The sequence below is a fragment of the Oreochromis niloticus genome, linkage group LG5 (assembly GCF_001858045.2).
Source record: "Oreochromis niloticus isolate F11D_XX linkage group LG5, O_niloticus_UMD_NMBU, whole genome shotgun sequence".
Lineage (NCBI taxonomy): Eukaryota > Metazoa > Chordata > Actinopteri > Cichliformes > Cichlidae > Oreochromis > Oreochromis niloticus.
The window spans coordinates 34,634,158-34,650,487 of NC_031970.2; the positions used below are offsets into that span (position 1 = coordinate 34,634,158).

At 41.8% G+C, this 16,330-nt stretch overlaps 1 protein-coding gene across 13 annotated transcripts in view; it reads left to right on the top strand.

The window, feature by feature from the left end:
• Positions 1 to 16,330, top strand: part of plekha6 (pleckstrin homology domain containing, family A member 6) — a 191,807-nt gene that overhangs the window by 147,284 nt on the left and 28,193 nt on the right. For 8 of the 13 annotated variants that reach the window (XR_003220236.1, XM_025907519.1, XM_025907513.1 and 5 more), the window contains 6 exons: positions 3,393 to 3,508; positions 9,416 to 9,523; positions 11,912 to 12,418; positions 13,096 to 13,558; positions 13,784 to 13,870; positions 14,306 to 14,359. Coding sequence is in view for 12 of the 13 variants with exons in the window: in XM_025907519.1 (XP_025763304.1) it covers positions 3,393 to 3,508; positions 9,416 to 9,523; positions 11,912 to 12,418; positions 13,096 to 13,558; positions 13,784 to 13,870; positions 14,306 to 14,359 (1,335 nt within the window). In the remaining variant the exon portion in view is untranslated. Of the gene's footprint in view, positions 1 to 3,392; positions 3,509 to 9,415; positions 9,536 to 11,911; positions 12,419 to 13,095; positions 13,559 to 13,783; positions 13,871 to 14,305; positions 14,360 to 16,330 lie in introns of all 13 variants that reach the window. The other 5 variants (XM_025907522.1, XM_025907514.1, XM_025907516.1 and 2 more) reach the window with 5 other exon arrangements.

Below are 16,330 nucleotides of genomic sequence, written 5' to 3' on the forward strand. Positions count from 1 at the left end.
CAGGAGCCTGTGTTTCATTTCAGCTGTGTTGTTGTTTATTGTTGTGTATTGTAGACTGTACTGTTTTTACTGTTTATCATGCTACTATAACAGAAAAATGTCCCCTGTAAGTAAAAAAAAAAGTAAAATTTATTTATATAGCGCTTTTCACAGATAAAAATCACAAAGTGCTTTACAACACAGGAAATGGGAATATAAAAACAATATAACAGTAAATAAAACAATGTAAAACAATAAAACTATAAAAACAGCATAAGAGGAAATTAATCAAATGCTTTTCTAAATAAAAATGTCTTCAGCTGTTTCTTAAAAGAATCAATGGAGTCCGTGCAGCGAAGAGACAGTGGGAGAGAATTCCACAGCCGTGGTGCCACAGTCTGAAAGGCCCGATCACCACGAGTTTTAAAACGAGTGTGCGGTACCACCAGCAGTCTCTGATCTAATGACCTTAAAGCCCGAGAAGATGTATGTGGTTTCAGCAGGTCAGATAAATATTGGGGAGCCTGACCATGTAGGGCCCTAAAGGTTAGAACTAAAATTTTAAAATGAAACCTAAAATTTACAGGCAACCAGTGAAGGGAGGCCAAGACTGGAGTGATATGCGACCTTCTCTTGGTGCCTGTTAAGAGACGTGCTGCAGCATTCTGCACAGTCTGAAGACGATTTAAGGCTGATTTGTTAAAACAAGTAAAAAAGGCCATTACAATAGTCTAAACGAGAAGAAATAAAAGCATGAATAATCATCTCAAGTTCAAGCTTTGATACCATTAGTCTGAGTTTAGAAATATTCCGTAAATGATAAAAACAGTTTCGGACCAGCTGCTTAGAATGTTGCTCAAGCGACGTCGAGCTGTCAAATATGACGCCGAGGTTTCTAAGGCTTGATTTTACATAAGGGTCTAAGAAGCTGATATGCTGTCTAATTTCTGGGACCATGTGGTCTGGAGCAATAATTAGAGTTTCTGTTTTATCAGAGTTTAGTTGGAGAAAATTGTCATATAACCATTTGTTAATTTCTGTCAGGCAATTACTTAAATTAGACAATTTATAAAACTCAGACATTTTGAAGACATAGGGTTAGGGTTAGGGGATCAGTAGGATGTAGGATCAGTAAAATATTTATTTAATATGAATAGCATTAATTTGAATAACGCTGACTACATTGAAAATTTAGCTGTAACCACAAAAAATAAAATTATTTTACTGCTTTAATAGGAGCTCAAACCGGGCTTTTTTGCTTATTTAGCTTCATTTATGCAAGTAATGCCCTTAGGTCAAATGTAAAAGGCAGAGAAATATTTTATAGATGCATTAACATTTTGTTATATAAAATACAAAATACAATTGCATCCATGAAGTGATTTTGCCTCTGATTAGAAAGTGCTGAAGTTTAACTACATTTCCTTTGTTTCTTCTCTATTTGTTCTTCCTTTCTTCCATCTTTCATTGTTTCTCACCTTTTGTTTATTTTTCAGTCTGAAGTTTCCAGTGAGGAAATGTGAAACTGGAAACCTTACTATGTTTTTGCTCTATTGTCATTCCATTTTTTTTTCTCTTTTTAGCCCTTTCTTTTTTAATTTGGGAAGCAGAAAAAATTCAATAATCTAATGCCTTTGCCTAAATGCATTTTCATTTTGTGTTCAGAAGTATAACAGTAAATAGTATACAGTAGATATAAAAAGTATACAATAATTGTAAGTAATATGTTCATGATTTAAGAAAGGAGCAAAGAATGGAGGGATCAGTCACGTCTTCTCCTTCTGTCATTTTCTGCTCTTTAGAAAGAAAGAAAGGAACGACAACAAAGGAGGGATATACATACACGCACATGCACACACACGCTTTGCCCCAACCTCTGTTGCTAGGTTACTGCTGCGTCTTAATATTCAGCCATTTCACACAGTTGCATCACCCTCTGTGAGTGCTGGAGGTGGAGTCTCGTGATGTTCCACCGTGGAAGGAAATGACTCTTGTTTATGAGTGACATCATGTCCTCTATCCACATTAGAGGACATCTTCTCCACACACACATACACACGAACACACACACGCACACACAACACACACACACATTGGTCACTGATGCTTTAATTGTGTTTTAAGAGGCAGTATGCTTTAAAATTAGAACCGCAAATGAAAAGGAGGTATGAAAAATGTGTCCAAGACAAAATCTACGTCCCAGAATTTAAATCGGACTGACAGATATGAGTTTTTTGAAATATGAAGAATTACCTGTGTAGCAAAAACGGATTGATTATGTCATTATTTAAAATAACCACAGTACTACATAAAGCAATTATTAATATTTGGTAGATATTTGAACCATTGTGATCCATAGTGCACAGTGTCGTAAGCTAGAGTATACTGCAGCATTTTATGAAGAGCAGTGACCGGTGGCTTTTCCTCCCCTTTATGTATTTTTCCTCCCGCTTTCATCTACACACACGAGGGCTTTGTCTTTTTGTTTTATTTGGAAATGCAGTTGGTAACAACATTAATATCCCAAAAGTTGATTCTGTTCATCTGGACGTAGCGTTTTCAGTGGGAGAAACGTTTCATCATCATCCAGGTGACTTCTTCAGTCTCAGCTGACTGCAGGTTTCCAACATTATAAACAGGACATTTGCACAATGACTGAAACCAGCACCACTGAATGATTAATGGGCTGTGAGGTCAGTTCTTGATGATTATTATGCAAATTGGCCTGATCATTGATCAGCAACCACTGATCAATTGCCATGAGTACCATTCACAGAGAGTTGGGGAATGGCTGCAATCACAGCATTGAAAGATGGTGAACGATACAGCATTAATATTTTATGCCTTACTCTAATTTATAACTTCCCTGCCTGCAAGGAATGCACTATTATCTCTGTGGCATTGAATTGCAGTCTCATTTTTTCAGTCATCTTTATTCTTCATCCTGGTTTAGTTCATAAAGTTTCACTTTCACCTCAAGAGAACATGTAAGGATTTTGGCATGCTACTTAGCAAAGCTAATCAAAAACTATACCCAGGATAATACTAAGCTATTAGAACTTTGGACTAGTTTCCATTCTAATTGTATTATTAAACGAAACCATACTCTGGGAATATGGTGGCACCACCAACCCTAACCCACAAGCGTTTCAGAATAAAAAAAGGAAAAAAAACGTCATTTTATTTTATTTATAAAAGCCAGCTACAAATACTAATGTGTTTTTATTATAAAATATATTATCACATTTATAGAAGAATAATAAGTTTCATAAATTACTGCCTGCAGGATAGCAGGCATAGTTTGAGACTGAGTTGAATGTGTTGCATCTCTTTGTTTCACTCTGAAGGTGTGGAAGGAAGAGGAGAAAAGTGAAAATGGCAATTTGAAGGGTTTATTTGCATTTTGCATGCAGGCGGAGCATGCCGGGACCAGGACATACTATTTCAGCACAGACAGCCATGCAGAACAGGAAGAGTGGATCAGAGCCCTGAGTGATGCTGCTGAGGTCAATAGTCAACCAGCAAACAGGTGTTGTTCACACACACATGCATGGAGCTATATACATGCACTTGAAAATATATTCAACCATAGTCTATTGGACCTATTTATTTGAACCTATCCAAATGTCCAGTCAGATTGGTGTGAATGCAAGCCAGGCAAGAGATAAATGGCAAAGTTGGATCATGTTTTTATTTTGGATAATGTTGTTATTTTGCATGAAAAGAGCAGAAATGTACAAAAGCTCCACTTATCCCCAAGGCGATAGCCAGGGCATAATTGTAACCACATAACAGATCCATTTTTATCAGCAAATATAAACTGCTTTCCTAAAACCAGTGAATTGAAGACTTGGTTATCGAACGTATACACAATCTCTATCAGTCCTAACTACAGTACAAGGGCCAAGGTTTTGAATTACTACAGAATAAATAGTGACAGTGGCAGAGTTGAGTGGCACAATTTGACATGAAATGAAAAGAATATGAATTTTAATGATGCAACTTGGGAGGTGAGTAGACTTATGTGGCTCAGAAATCATACATTAAAAGATCTGAGTGAGTATTTGTTCTGGATCTGTGTTACACAGTTTAGAAATGTTAATGTCACAGATCACTTTCATATTTTAAAGATTGATCCAGCCATCCATTCTCTTCCCCTGATCAGGGTCACGGAGAGAGGCAGGGTACATCCTGGACAGATTACCAGCCTAATGCTAATACTGATTAAATGCAGAGAGGTGTATAAACACATAGTGAGTGGAACAGGCGACTGAAGAAGAAATACTCTTTGCATTATAGAAATCCCCCTGCAGCCTACACCTATTGCAGCATAACTAAGGGAGGATTCAGGGTCACCTGGTCCAGCCCTAACTATATGCTTTAGCAAAAAAAGAAAGTTTGAAGCCTAATCTATCTATCTCTAAAAGTAGAGATAGAGTCTGTCTCCTGAATCCAAACTGGAAGCTGGTTTCACAGAAGAGGGGCCTGAAAACTGAAGGCTCTGCCTCCCATTCTACTTTTAAATACTCTAGGAACAACAAGTAGGCCTGCAGTGCGAGAGCGAAATGCTCTAATGGGGCATGAAACCCTGTGGAACTCAATTAACAACCCTAGTGTGTGAAGAGGACTCTCAATTTACATGACCAAATTGGAGTCTATTAGATAGATATGATACAAACCACTGCAGTGCAGTACCTGTAATACCTACAGCGCGCTTTAATCGCTCTGGAGTTCCGTATGTCCACCACCTCATCCAGCTCAACCAGGGCGACACCAAGACAGTCCCAAGCCAGCGAGAGATATAATCTCTCAGCAAATCCTAGGTGTGCCCCAGGGCCTCCTCCTGGTAGGACATACCCAGAATACCTTACCTAGGAGTCATCCTGGAGGCATCCTAATCAGATGCCTGAATCACCTTAACTGACTCCTTTTGAAGTGGAGGAGCAGTGGCGCTACTCCAAGGCCCTCTTGAGTAACCAAGCTCCTCACCCCATGTCTAAGGGAGAGCCTTGCCGCTCTTTGAAAAAAACTAATTTCTGCCACTTGTATCCTTGTCCTCATTCTTTTGTCCACTTCTAACAGCATGTGACCACAGGCAAGGTTATGAATATAGACTGACTGGTAAATTGACAGCTTTGCTTTAATGCTCAGCTCTCTCTTCACCACAACAGATGCAAAAGCTGCCCCATTCGGTCTGCTAATCTCACTGTCCACTCTCCCCTCACCCAGGAACAAGACTCGAGATATATGAACTGCTCCACTTGGGGCAGTAACTATTTCCTTGGGACAATTTATTGTTCTTGACTATTATTTAATTTTATTGCTACTTCTTGTATTTACCTTCTGTTTCATCTAATTTTTGCTGGTCTTTTGTTGGTTTCAAGCAATATCTTATTGATTTTCTATTTCTTTTACCTCACTTTGCTTTATTTTTTTTATTTTTTTTTTTAATTTTTTTTTGCTTTCTTGTTGCTGTTTTAAATTTATGAATGCTGTTATTAGTTATTATTTTGAGAAAAGCTCATTTCAATTGAGGGTGTGTGGGAGTTTGCCCAACTAGTCTACATGTGTTTTTTGCGGACTTGGAGAAGGCATTTGACCAGGTATCTGGAGGAAACCTGTGGGGCTGCTTTGGGAGTACAGGGTGTCTGTCCAGTCGATACAGGCCATTCCGTCCCTGTACAACTGCAGTGAGATCTTGGTTGCATTGCCACCAGTAAGTCAGACTTGTTTCTGGTGTGTTTTAGACTCTGCCAGGGCTGCTCTTTGTCACCAATTCTGTTTATAGTTTTTTTTTTCATTAGTCCTTCATTTATCCAGGTAAAAATCTCATTGAGATTAAAAATCTCATTTCCAAGAGAGACCTGGCATCATGGCAGCAAAAGTCAAAAATACATGTACCACATAAGTACATAACAATTAAAACAAGTACAATATCCCATACAAACGTGAAAAAATACAATACCTGATCATCCAGAGTGGTTGCAGAGAGACTCCTGTTGATTAAGCTGTTTTAAATCTGGATAGAAAGATTCAAATAAAGACTCTGATGAAACAAAATGGTCATTAAAGCAGTTTAAGATGCCACATTTTTCTGTTAACGTGCACACGTCTTTTACAACAAAGGCTGGCATCTCATTGGTAGTTATGTCCCAATAAGAAGATTTTATTATTTTATTATTATTTATTTATTTTATTATATCCAGAATTTTTTAGGAACGTTCAGATGTTTAGTTGTTTTCTAAAGACAGAATTCTGATTTGGCCTTTTTAATTATGGAGGTTGAACAAAGTCTGAGCTGTCTAAAAATCAGTCAATCCTCTTCAGGTTGAGTTTTTCTGGCCTTAGCGCAGGCAGCATCCCTTTTTTTGAGGAGACTGTTGAGCTGAGGAGAAAACCAAGGACTGTTTCTGCATTTTACTCCAAATTTGTGCATGGGGGCATGTTTATTTATAATTTTGATAAAAGTACCATAAAAATAATTCCATGCGAGCTCAACATCAGTGATCAGTTGGATTTTATGTCAGTTATAGTCCCATAAATCATGAAAGAAAGCTTGCTCACAGAAATGCTTCAAATCTCATTTAAAAACTTTTGTGGCCTTGATTTTGGGAGCTTCAGTTGTCTGACTACAGCTATCACACAGTGGTCACTGATATCATTTGTAAAAAATCCAGTGTGAGAATATTTATACGGCATGTTAGTTAAAAATAAAGCAATAGGTGATGACTTTTCTGGGCATTTAGGATTTGGATGAGTTGTAAATTAGTTCTGTGAGATTGTATGAATTACACATAGATTTAAAACTGTATGAGGCAGAAGACAACCAGTCCCAGTTGAAATCTCCAGCTAGCACAATTTCATCAAAATCTAAAGTAGATAGTTTTTCACTAAATGAAATTCAAGCCTCACTGCTAGCCGAAGGGGGTCTATAACAGACCACAATGGTGATAAAATAGCCTTTGAAAAGTTGGAGCACGAGGGCAAGAAGTCCAAAGTGTTGACAAAGAGATACTGATGATTGGACAGTAACATGGAATTTGTTTTTTACATAAATTGCAACACCGCCATCCTTTTGGGGCAGTCGCAACGGAAAGGATTATAGTCCCTTAATGCGATGTCTTTGTCAGGAATTGATTTTGTAAGCCAGGTTTCCAATCAAATAAGAATATCCGTATCTAACGCTTTCGTCCAACTTTTCATGAAATTAAATTTAGGAAGAAGACTTCTGACGTTTAAATGAATAACACCCCACATAGCAAAATTGGTATGGCCCAGATCTGGCCCACACAATGTGCTTACACATGGCCCACATACCGCAAAGAATGACGGCCCCTTGGTGGCCCAGATCAGGTTTGCCAGAGGTGGCCCACACATGGGCCAGCACAACGCCAGTTGCAGACACACTGGTGGCCCTGTGCTGGCCCAGAACAGTTTCAGCTCTGGCCCCAGATGTCAGCCTAATGTGTACCTTAATCAAGCCATGTAATAACATCATGTGCCAGAACATAATAAGATAAGATAAGATAACCTTTGTTAGTCCCACACATGGGAAATTTGTTTTGTCACAGAAGAAAGTGGACAGTGCAAAGTTATATAGCAAAAATTAGAGAACAAAGGAATACAATAAGGATAAGATACTGTACACAACTGTACAGAATAGAATAAAATAAAATACTATATACAATAGGATAAAAATAGAATACAAATGCTATATATAACTGAGTAAAAATACAGCTTTGTCAGAAAAAGAGTATTGCACTTAGTGTTATTGCACATGTGTGGATGTATGTGTTTGGTCAGTTGAAGTCTTTGTTGTGGAGTCTGACAGCAGTGGGGAGGAAACACCTGCAGAGTGGGCCCTTCACTCCAAAAGATCTGAGTCTCCGCAGCAGGTACAGCCTGCTCTGCCCTTTCCTGTAGAGGGCGTCTGAATTATGAGTCCAGTCCAGTTTATTGTTCAGATAAACACCAAGGTACCTGTAGCTGTCCACAGCCTCAATGTCCATACCTTGGATGTTTAGTGGTTGCAATGGAGGATGTTTGTGCCTGCAGAAGTCTACCACCAGCTCCTTGGTTTTACTGGCATTGATCTGGAGGTAGTTCTGCTGGCACCAGTCTACAAAGTCATGGGTCACTCCTTGTCGTCCTCAGTGTTCCTTCCTCAGTGATGAGGCCGACTATTGCAGAGTCATCAGAAAACTTCTGCTGGAAGCACTGGGTGGAGTTGTGGGAGAAGTCTGCAGTGTAGATGGTGAAGAGGAACGAGCCAGAACCGTTCCCTGTGGGGCCCCCGTACTGCAGACGACCCTGTCCGACACACAGCCCTGAGCTCTCACATACTGTGGTCGGTCGGTGAGGTAGTCCAGTATCCATGTAGTGAGGTGATGGTCCACTGCTGAGTTCTCCAGCTTGTCCTTCAGGACTGTGGGCAGAATGGTGTTAAAGGGACTGGAGAAATCAAAGAACATGATTCTCACAGTGATCCCAGCGTCTCCAGGTGAGCGAGGGAACGATGTAGGAGGTGAATGATGGCATCATCCGCTCCAGTGCCAGGCTGGTAGGCAAACTGAAGTGGGTCCAGTGATGAGAGCACCAGGCGCCGAAGCTGAGCCAGGACCAGCCGCTCCAGGGTCTTCATCAGGTGGAATGTCAGAGTCACCGGTCTGTAGCTGTTGAGGTTTTCCAGAGCTGTGGGACTGGACCCGCTGCCTTCTTGGCTTTAATCCTCCTCAGTTCCCTCCTAACCTGGGTGGTTGAGAGAGACAGGCTGGAGCCTTGTGTTGAGTGTGTATAGGATGCTGTTGTTGGGGGTGGGGAGTAGTGAGCAGGGTGAATAGAGGAGGTGTGAAGTGGCTGAGGTGTCAGAGATTGCGTTTGCAGTCTGCTGACCACCTAGTGGAGAGAGTCACAGGCTGCATCCGTGTTGGCTGAAGGGGGGACATACTGTTGAGGATTCAAATATTGAGGAAGAGTACAAAACAATGATAGTCCAGAAGGGTTGGGTCAAAACAATGATTTTATTTGAACACACGCGCGGGGAGATAATTACTGCACACAATCAGCATGGATCTCCGCCCAAAATACACTTCAGATTGCTTTTATAACATCAGAGTATTATAACGCCCCCTCTTGCGTTTACAAGCACATAATTTGCATCTTAAGAACATTATTTGCCTCATTTTACAGACAATGATCAATTTTAAGAGATACATGTAGACACAGGAGTTCCCCTTTCTGGGATCTTCTTCCAACTAAGGCGATGGTCTCAGGCCTTTGAGGTCCCCATGGACTGGTCCTCTCCTTCTGTCACCTGTTGTCAAGCAAACTCTAGTGCAACATGTTGCTGAATACACTCAGGCCTCTGCTCAGGTCTGTTTCTAGGTTATATGTGGTATATATGTGTCTTGTAAGCATGTGTGTGATCTTTCCTCAGCTCTAACCCACTTATCCAATGTATCATCCGGACCTCACGCCGAATGAAGCTTTTGACCTTTAATTACCTGGGCGTGCTTCAACTCTTTTATCAGCACAGAACTGCAATGTGTGTATAAAGGTATAAAATATAAAATGGTTATAACTGCACCTGTAATAAAGGTTAATATGGTGTCACTGTGTTTAAATGTCTCAATGCCGTCTCAAAGCTATATGTGATATTATCAATGCAATGTTAATGCTGCAGATTATATTGTAACAGTAAAACAGTTTCTTTAATTCTATGGTTGTTAACAACCGAGAATTCCCTGGGGAGGTAGAACAGACGCATGCTAACGGCTAACAGCTCAATGTCTCTGCTGCAGAGTTGTTCTTTCACAGTGATGTGCCCAGGGTTACACCATCTGTCATTCAAAAACACTGTCAGTCCCCCTCCTTTCCTCTTACCGCTCTCTCTCGTCCTGTCCACCCGCAGCAGCTGGAATCCAGGTAGCATCACGCTTGTGTCCGGAGTTAGCGGTGTTAGCCAGGACTCCATTAGCATCATGATGCTACATTGCCGGTACTCCCTCTGTGACCATGTTAGTGACGTGAGCTCATCCATCTTATTGGGCAAAGATCTTACATTTCCAATGATTACAGAAGGGAGAGATGGTCTATAACATCTCCTTCTCGGGCGACGGCCCTCCCTCCCAGCACGACACCCCCGTCTTTTCTTCCTCAGCTCGCTGGGAATGTCGAGTCTGTCCGTCAGCAGTACCGCTGCGGGACGCAGCGCTAACAGCTGATCCCTACTGTAAACAAAGGATCCCTGCACTGGGTCCCCAAACATGACTGAAAAAGTGGAAAAAAAACAGAGAAAAACGACCAAGACTAGCACAAATTGGTAGAACATGTTGCAGAGTCTAACTGCTAAAACTTTAGTTATAAAAATTACGAGGAAAAAAAAGATGATAAAGAAAGAAACCATGAATGAGCAGAGCTGCTGTAACAGGCTGCCACACACGGGGGGCGCCGGAAGTAATAGTGCAAAAGTAACATGACGAAACTCTGTTCAGACAGTGAATGGACTCATTCTTATATAGAACTTTTCTACTATTCCAGATTACTTAAAGTGGTCTATACAACATGCCACATTCACCCAATCACACACTTTCTCTAAACTGAATGGTTCCTAACTGCATCCATACACATTTACACTCTTGACATGCAGACTGGAAGCGCCAGAGATCGAACCACTAACCTTCCGATCAGACCTTCTCTACCTCCTGAGCTACAGCCACCCAGTGGTTTACCTGAGTAAACCCTTCATCAGGTTTTGGATAAAGTGTACACTCACAAACCTGTCAAACCTGCATTTGAAACGTTGGCTACCCTAGCAGTATAGTATTGCAACATGGCATTTGGGTCTTCTAACTAAAATAGGAACATAAATAGCGCCATCTATGCCATCTGGTTGACATACACCCTGCCATGACACCAGTCAGTTAGAAGTGCCAGCTTGATGCCGGATCCAGCCCAGACCTGTTTTCTATGAGCCTGGGCCACATAAACCAAACCACAATCTGCCTAGATGTTGCATGCCATCACATAAACAGTGCCATCTACGCCAGGCCTGGCCCATATCTGGATGACATACCAATTACCATGCCAGAAGTCAGCCAGCAGTGGGTGATGGTGGAGCCTGGCTGTGAAAAAATATCGAGACATAGCTAAGTGGTGGCCTTCAGGCTTCATCAGGTGGTGACCACCAGCTTGCACTGGAGCTTTCTGTGGCCGAGTGTGAACTGGTGGGTATGATAATTAACACCTAGAAGTCTGAAAGGGCAGAGCACCCACTGCAGATCAGGGACGAGTTATACCCCCCAAGTGGTGGAGCTGAAGTATCTCAGGGTTTTGTTCCCAACTGAGTGGAGAATGGAAACTCCCTCACTTCATCTGTCAACATGAGATAATGCAATACATGAGTTATAGTGTGGCAAAGAGAAAGATGAGAATAAAAGTGGAGATCTATTTTTACCAGGCAATCTGTGTTCCTATCCTCACCTATGGTCACAAGCTCTCGTTAGTGGATGAAACAATGAGGTTGTGGATACAAGTGGCATACATTTCTTTGGAAGAGTGGCTCGGGTCTCCCTTAGAGATAGCGTGAAGAGCTTGGTCATTCAAGAGGGACATAGTGTAGAGCGGCTGCTCATCTACTTCTACTTCCAAGCCAGTTAAGGTAGTTGGGCATCAGACTAGGGTGCCTCTTGGACGCTTCCTAGGTGAATTATTCCAGACATGTCCTACCAGGACAAGGCCCTGGAGCAGGACAAGGCCCTGGAGCAGACCAAGGACTTGGCAACAACAGAAACTACTATTATTAAATAAAGAAGTGGGGCAATATCTGTATCAATGGCTCTTGACTCTTTGGTGCTGTACTCTGCTTGATCTTTTGGTGTCGGATCCAGTATTGTCCTAATTCTCATTCATTCTTTTTCTTCCAAATACCCAGGAAACACCCAGACACGACAGTTTTTATCAACCACGGCATGGAGACAAAGCCTCCTTACTCACAAACACAACAGAATCCACACATACAAACAAAGAATGAAACTGACACCAACCTGGCCCTCCACTCTAATATCAATGGGGTTGACAGCCCTGGAACACCTGCACGCTCAAACCTTTGCTCTCACATAAATGATAGAATGGAAGGAAAAAGTGTAGAAGCTGAAGGGGGAAGAACAACGCCTCCTCCTAGTGCCATGCCCCTCAACAGCAGTAGTAAACCCCCTCCATCCAAGAGTCACAGTAGACATCAACCAGCTAAGGGACATGAAGAGCCAGGTGTTGTTTTATCATATGACCCCAGGGAACAGCAGGAGAATGTGGTGCTGAGGAGAGGTTTTGTCCCAAGGACAGCTCCAGAGAGGTTGGCCCAAAGAAAGTGCTCAATGGCTCAGCTGCAACAGTGGGTCAACCAGCGGCGGGGCATGGCCTCGCAAGAAGACATCAACAGGTAGCTCAATTTAGAAGAGAAGAAATATAACTGCTCTTTGTGTCTCCAGGTCTTCAAATGTTATAAGTTATTTACTATGACTTTACACTGGCACAGTGATCATTGAATTATGTGCACACTAATAATGTAAAGATTGAAGATTATATACATTATTGGTGATTATTTTAATACAATAGACTAACTTAAAACTTTCAAAAACAAATAAAGCAGTGCACCACTTGTTTTGTAAGGCTGTTTGAAAGAGTGTTGGTTCACAAATGATTTTCTATAGTTTTCAGACACCTTTGGCACTAACCAAATTATCCACACTTCTTATTTAATCCCAAAAAAGTATTATCACACTAATTTCAAAGATCCCATAATTAAATAAAACCTTTCAACTGTTTTTATTTTCATCTTTTCTGTTTTGTATTATTTATCATACAACTGTAAGTGACAACTCAGCTAACTGCTATTTCATGAGTAAGTTTCCTTTCTGTGTTTCTAGAAAAACTTAATTTGATTTATTTTATGAAAATGTAATGTATATAATAAAATTAATGTCTATTTTAAAAAGGGAAAAATGTAATTTTAGTCTTTATCCTATTGTGTTTCTTAAAGAAGATCAAGATAAACTTTCACACGATCAAATAGTTTTTCATGTTGGAAATATTCTCTAATTTTTCCTGTGCTTTCAGGCCACCCTCTTACTATTCTGTGAACCAAGAAGTCTCAGCTGGCTACTATAACTTTGTGGACGAATACTCTTTGTACCTACCAGGGGTCCGACCAGACAGCATCTGCTCTATGTCTGCTGTGGGGGGCTATGACAGACTATGGACTATTGAGCAAAAGCGACACTCTCTGAGGGATGAACCCCACCGGTTGTACAGGAAACAGATGCCCCAAGACCAATGGGGGCCACAGTACTATGGAGGAATGGAAACATCCATGAGGAGCCTGTTTATTCAGCCACGCTCCAGGTCTGTGCCCAGATCACCATCCTCATCATCAAGGCGGCCCTATTCACCAGCGTCATGCACCTATGCCTCACCTGCTCGATCTCCATCCAATTGTTTTGACGGGTTTTCAGGGAGGATGACAGAAGACGCAATCTATCCACCAGTCTACAGTCTGAGAAGATCTTTCAGCTCCCCAAAGGTGAAAATGAGATTGTCTGTGTTTGTGTGTAGCTTTGAGAAACTAATGTTTCATAAGTCTTTAAATAACCTTTATCAATATGGAAAGTCAGCAGGGATAAAATCAAGACTCGCCAGTTTTGATATAGTGACACCATATTCATCTTACACCACTCTGACACTCTCACTCACCTTGCTTCTATTTTGTCCTTTCTTCTTTCTATGTTCTCTTCCCTACTGCCTTTAGTATAACTACCATGGTGATAGGAGGTCATTAAGCCAAGGATTATACCACCACAACTACCCTGTATCCCCTTCTGTTCACAGTAAAATGGTATGTGCTGCAAAAGTATGTAAATAGTTCTTAATTCACTTCATGCCATAGCATATGTAACTTTGCATTGTAAATGCTGTCAGCTGTGAGGTCTGGCATTAATTATCTGTATGTCCCAGTAGAGATGTCTGATCCATTTTGGTTACCTTGGCTTTGGGTATCTACTGATAACAAGCAATGATTGGGTACCATTAATTATATTATATTTTAATGGTACCCAATATTATATATTTGTGACTGTGAAAAATAAACTAGGAATGATATGCAAAGGGAACATTAAGGATGACTTGCACATTTTGGTCTTATTTTTATTGCATAGGCATTTATTAAAACAATACATGATAAGATCAAAATAATAAGATAAACAGCTGCTATCTATACAATATTTGTCTTTTTGATTTCCACGCTTGCCACCAATGCTGCTGCTTGGTTCAGGAGGATATATTAGATTTTCAGCTCCAGCGCAACCTGGATTACCTCGATCAACAGGTAGGAGGACACATACAGTAGTATTTGCCAATAAATACTTTGCACACACCATCGAATTGGGATGGTCCCCAATTTTTTCGAGCACTCACCCTCAACAACAAAGTAGAAGTAAGGAAAGTAGCAGCCCCGGAGGAGGCAGGCAGGCTTCAGTTGGGACTAAAAGTATTTATAACACCACCATGTCATTTCTTTTGCCCTTTTTGTGTCGTATACTAGACTATACAGGAACACATAAGCAAGAGATGGTAAATGGCCTGTATCTGTATAGCGCTTTACTTAGTCCCTAAGGACCCCAAAGCACTTTACACTACATTCAGTCATTCACCCATTCATTCACACACTGGTGATGGCAGCTGCATTGTAGCCACAGCTGCCCTGGGGCGCACCGACAGAGGCGAGGCTGCCGGACACTGGCGCCACCGGGCCCTCTGACCACCACCAGTAGGCAACGGTTGAAGTGTCTTGCCCAAGGACACAACGACCGAGACTGTCGGAGCCGGGCTCGAACCGGCAACCTTCCGATTACAAGACGAACTGCCAACTCTTGAGCCATGATCCCAGGTACAGGCTGTGTGAACATTCCCCCGAGACAATCCAGCAAGTAAATTCAGGGCGCAAGATAGGGAATACATGAAATGCCCCAATCAAGTGACTAGCATAGTATACAGGGACATCTGTGCTAGTTTGACCTCTGGAAGTCCAGAGGTCAAACTACCCTTGCTTTGCCTCCCAAGGGTAGTTGAGATTGACTAACCTAAGATCCTGTGGGACTTCCAGATACAAATGGATAAACTGCTGATGGCTAATCAACCGGACATAGCAGAGGTGGACAAGCAGAGGAGGATGGCGCCAGTGATAGATGTAGCTATACCAAATAATAGAAACACTAGGAAGAAGGAGCATGAGAAACTTGAGAAATAAAAAAAGGCTAAGAGAGGAGTTCAAGAACATGTGGACCGTGAAGGGAACAGTAGTCCTCATGGTATGCTGGTCCGTACCAATGTGCTTGAATTAGAGCACCCTTAACACTACTGGGTGTTTTTGGAATGGCCCGCTGGTTCACCAGCTGACAATCAGAGCACACCAAATGGACTGGACTGGTTCTTATATAGCGCTTTTCTACTCTGAGCACTCAAAGCGCTTTACACAACTTGCTTCACATAAGCACTTTTTTTTAATATGCTATTTCTATGTAAGTGCTTTCTATGTAACATTCACATGCATTTATACTCCGATGGATGCATCGGAGAGCAACATGGGGTTAGTATCTGAACCATTAATTAGTAGGTGACCTGCTTTACCACCTAAGTTACAGCATCACTGGTGCATGTCCTCCCAAATCCCCGGCCAATTGGGCCATTATTCCATCCATCCATCCATCCATCTTCTTATACTTATCCTGGGCTGGGTCGCGGAGGCAGCACCCTAGGTAGAGTAAGTAGCATTCTGAACTGTTGTTCGGGGCATAAGCACAGATGATAGTCAGGACGCGTCCCCCACCCAAAGGTGCAGGAAACAAACCCTTGCATCCACTGGGAAAAACCCCAACATACAGGCAGCAAGCTGAGGGATTACTAGAATACCCACGCCAGCCCCCCACCACTCCAGACTGAGACAGAGTCCAGCCCCCCTCCAGGAGACTGGTTCCAGAACCCAAACCATGGACTGAGGTTGGCCCAACTATATCTAGCTGGTACCTTTCAACCTCACGCACTAACTCTGGCTCCTTCCCCATTAGAGAGGTGACATTCTTTGTCGCAATTGCTAGTTTCAGTCACTGGGGATAAGTCCACCAGGGCCCGGCCACCAAACACCCATCCTCAATCACCCTCCCCAGCCCTAGCTCCAGGGTGGGGCCCTGGTAACCGTATCCGGTTCTCTCGAGTTTTTGAATCATTCTCTTTCAGTCATTCTTTTTGAATCATTTTTTAACCCTGTCCAGCCATTGGCAATTCGCTGCCGCCTCCTTGA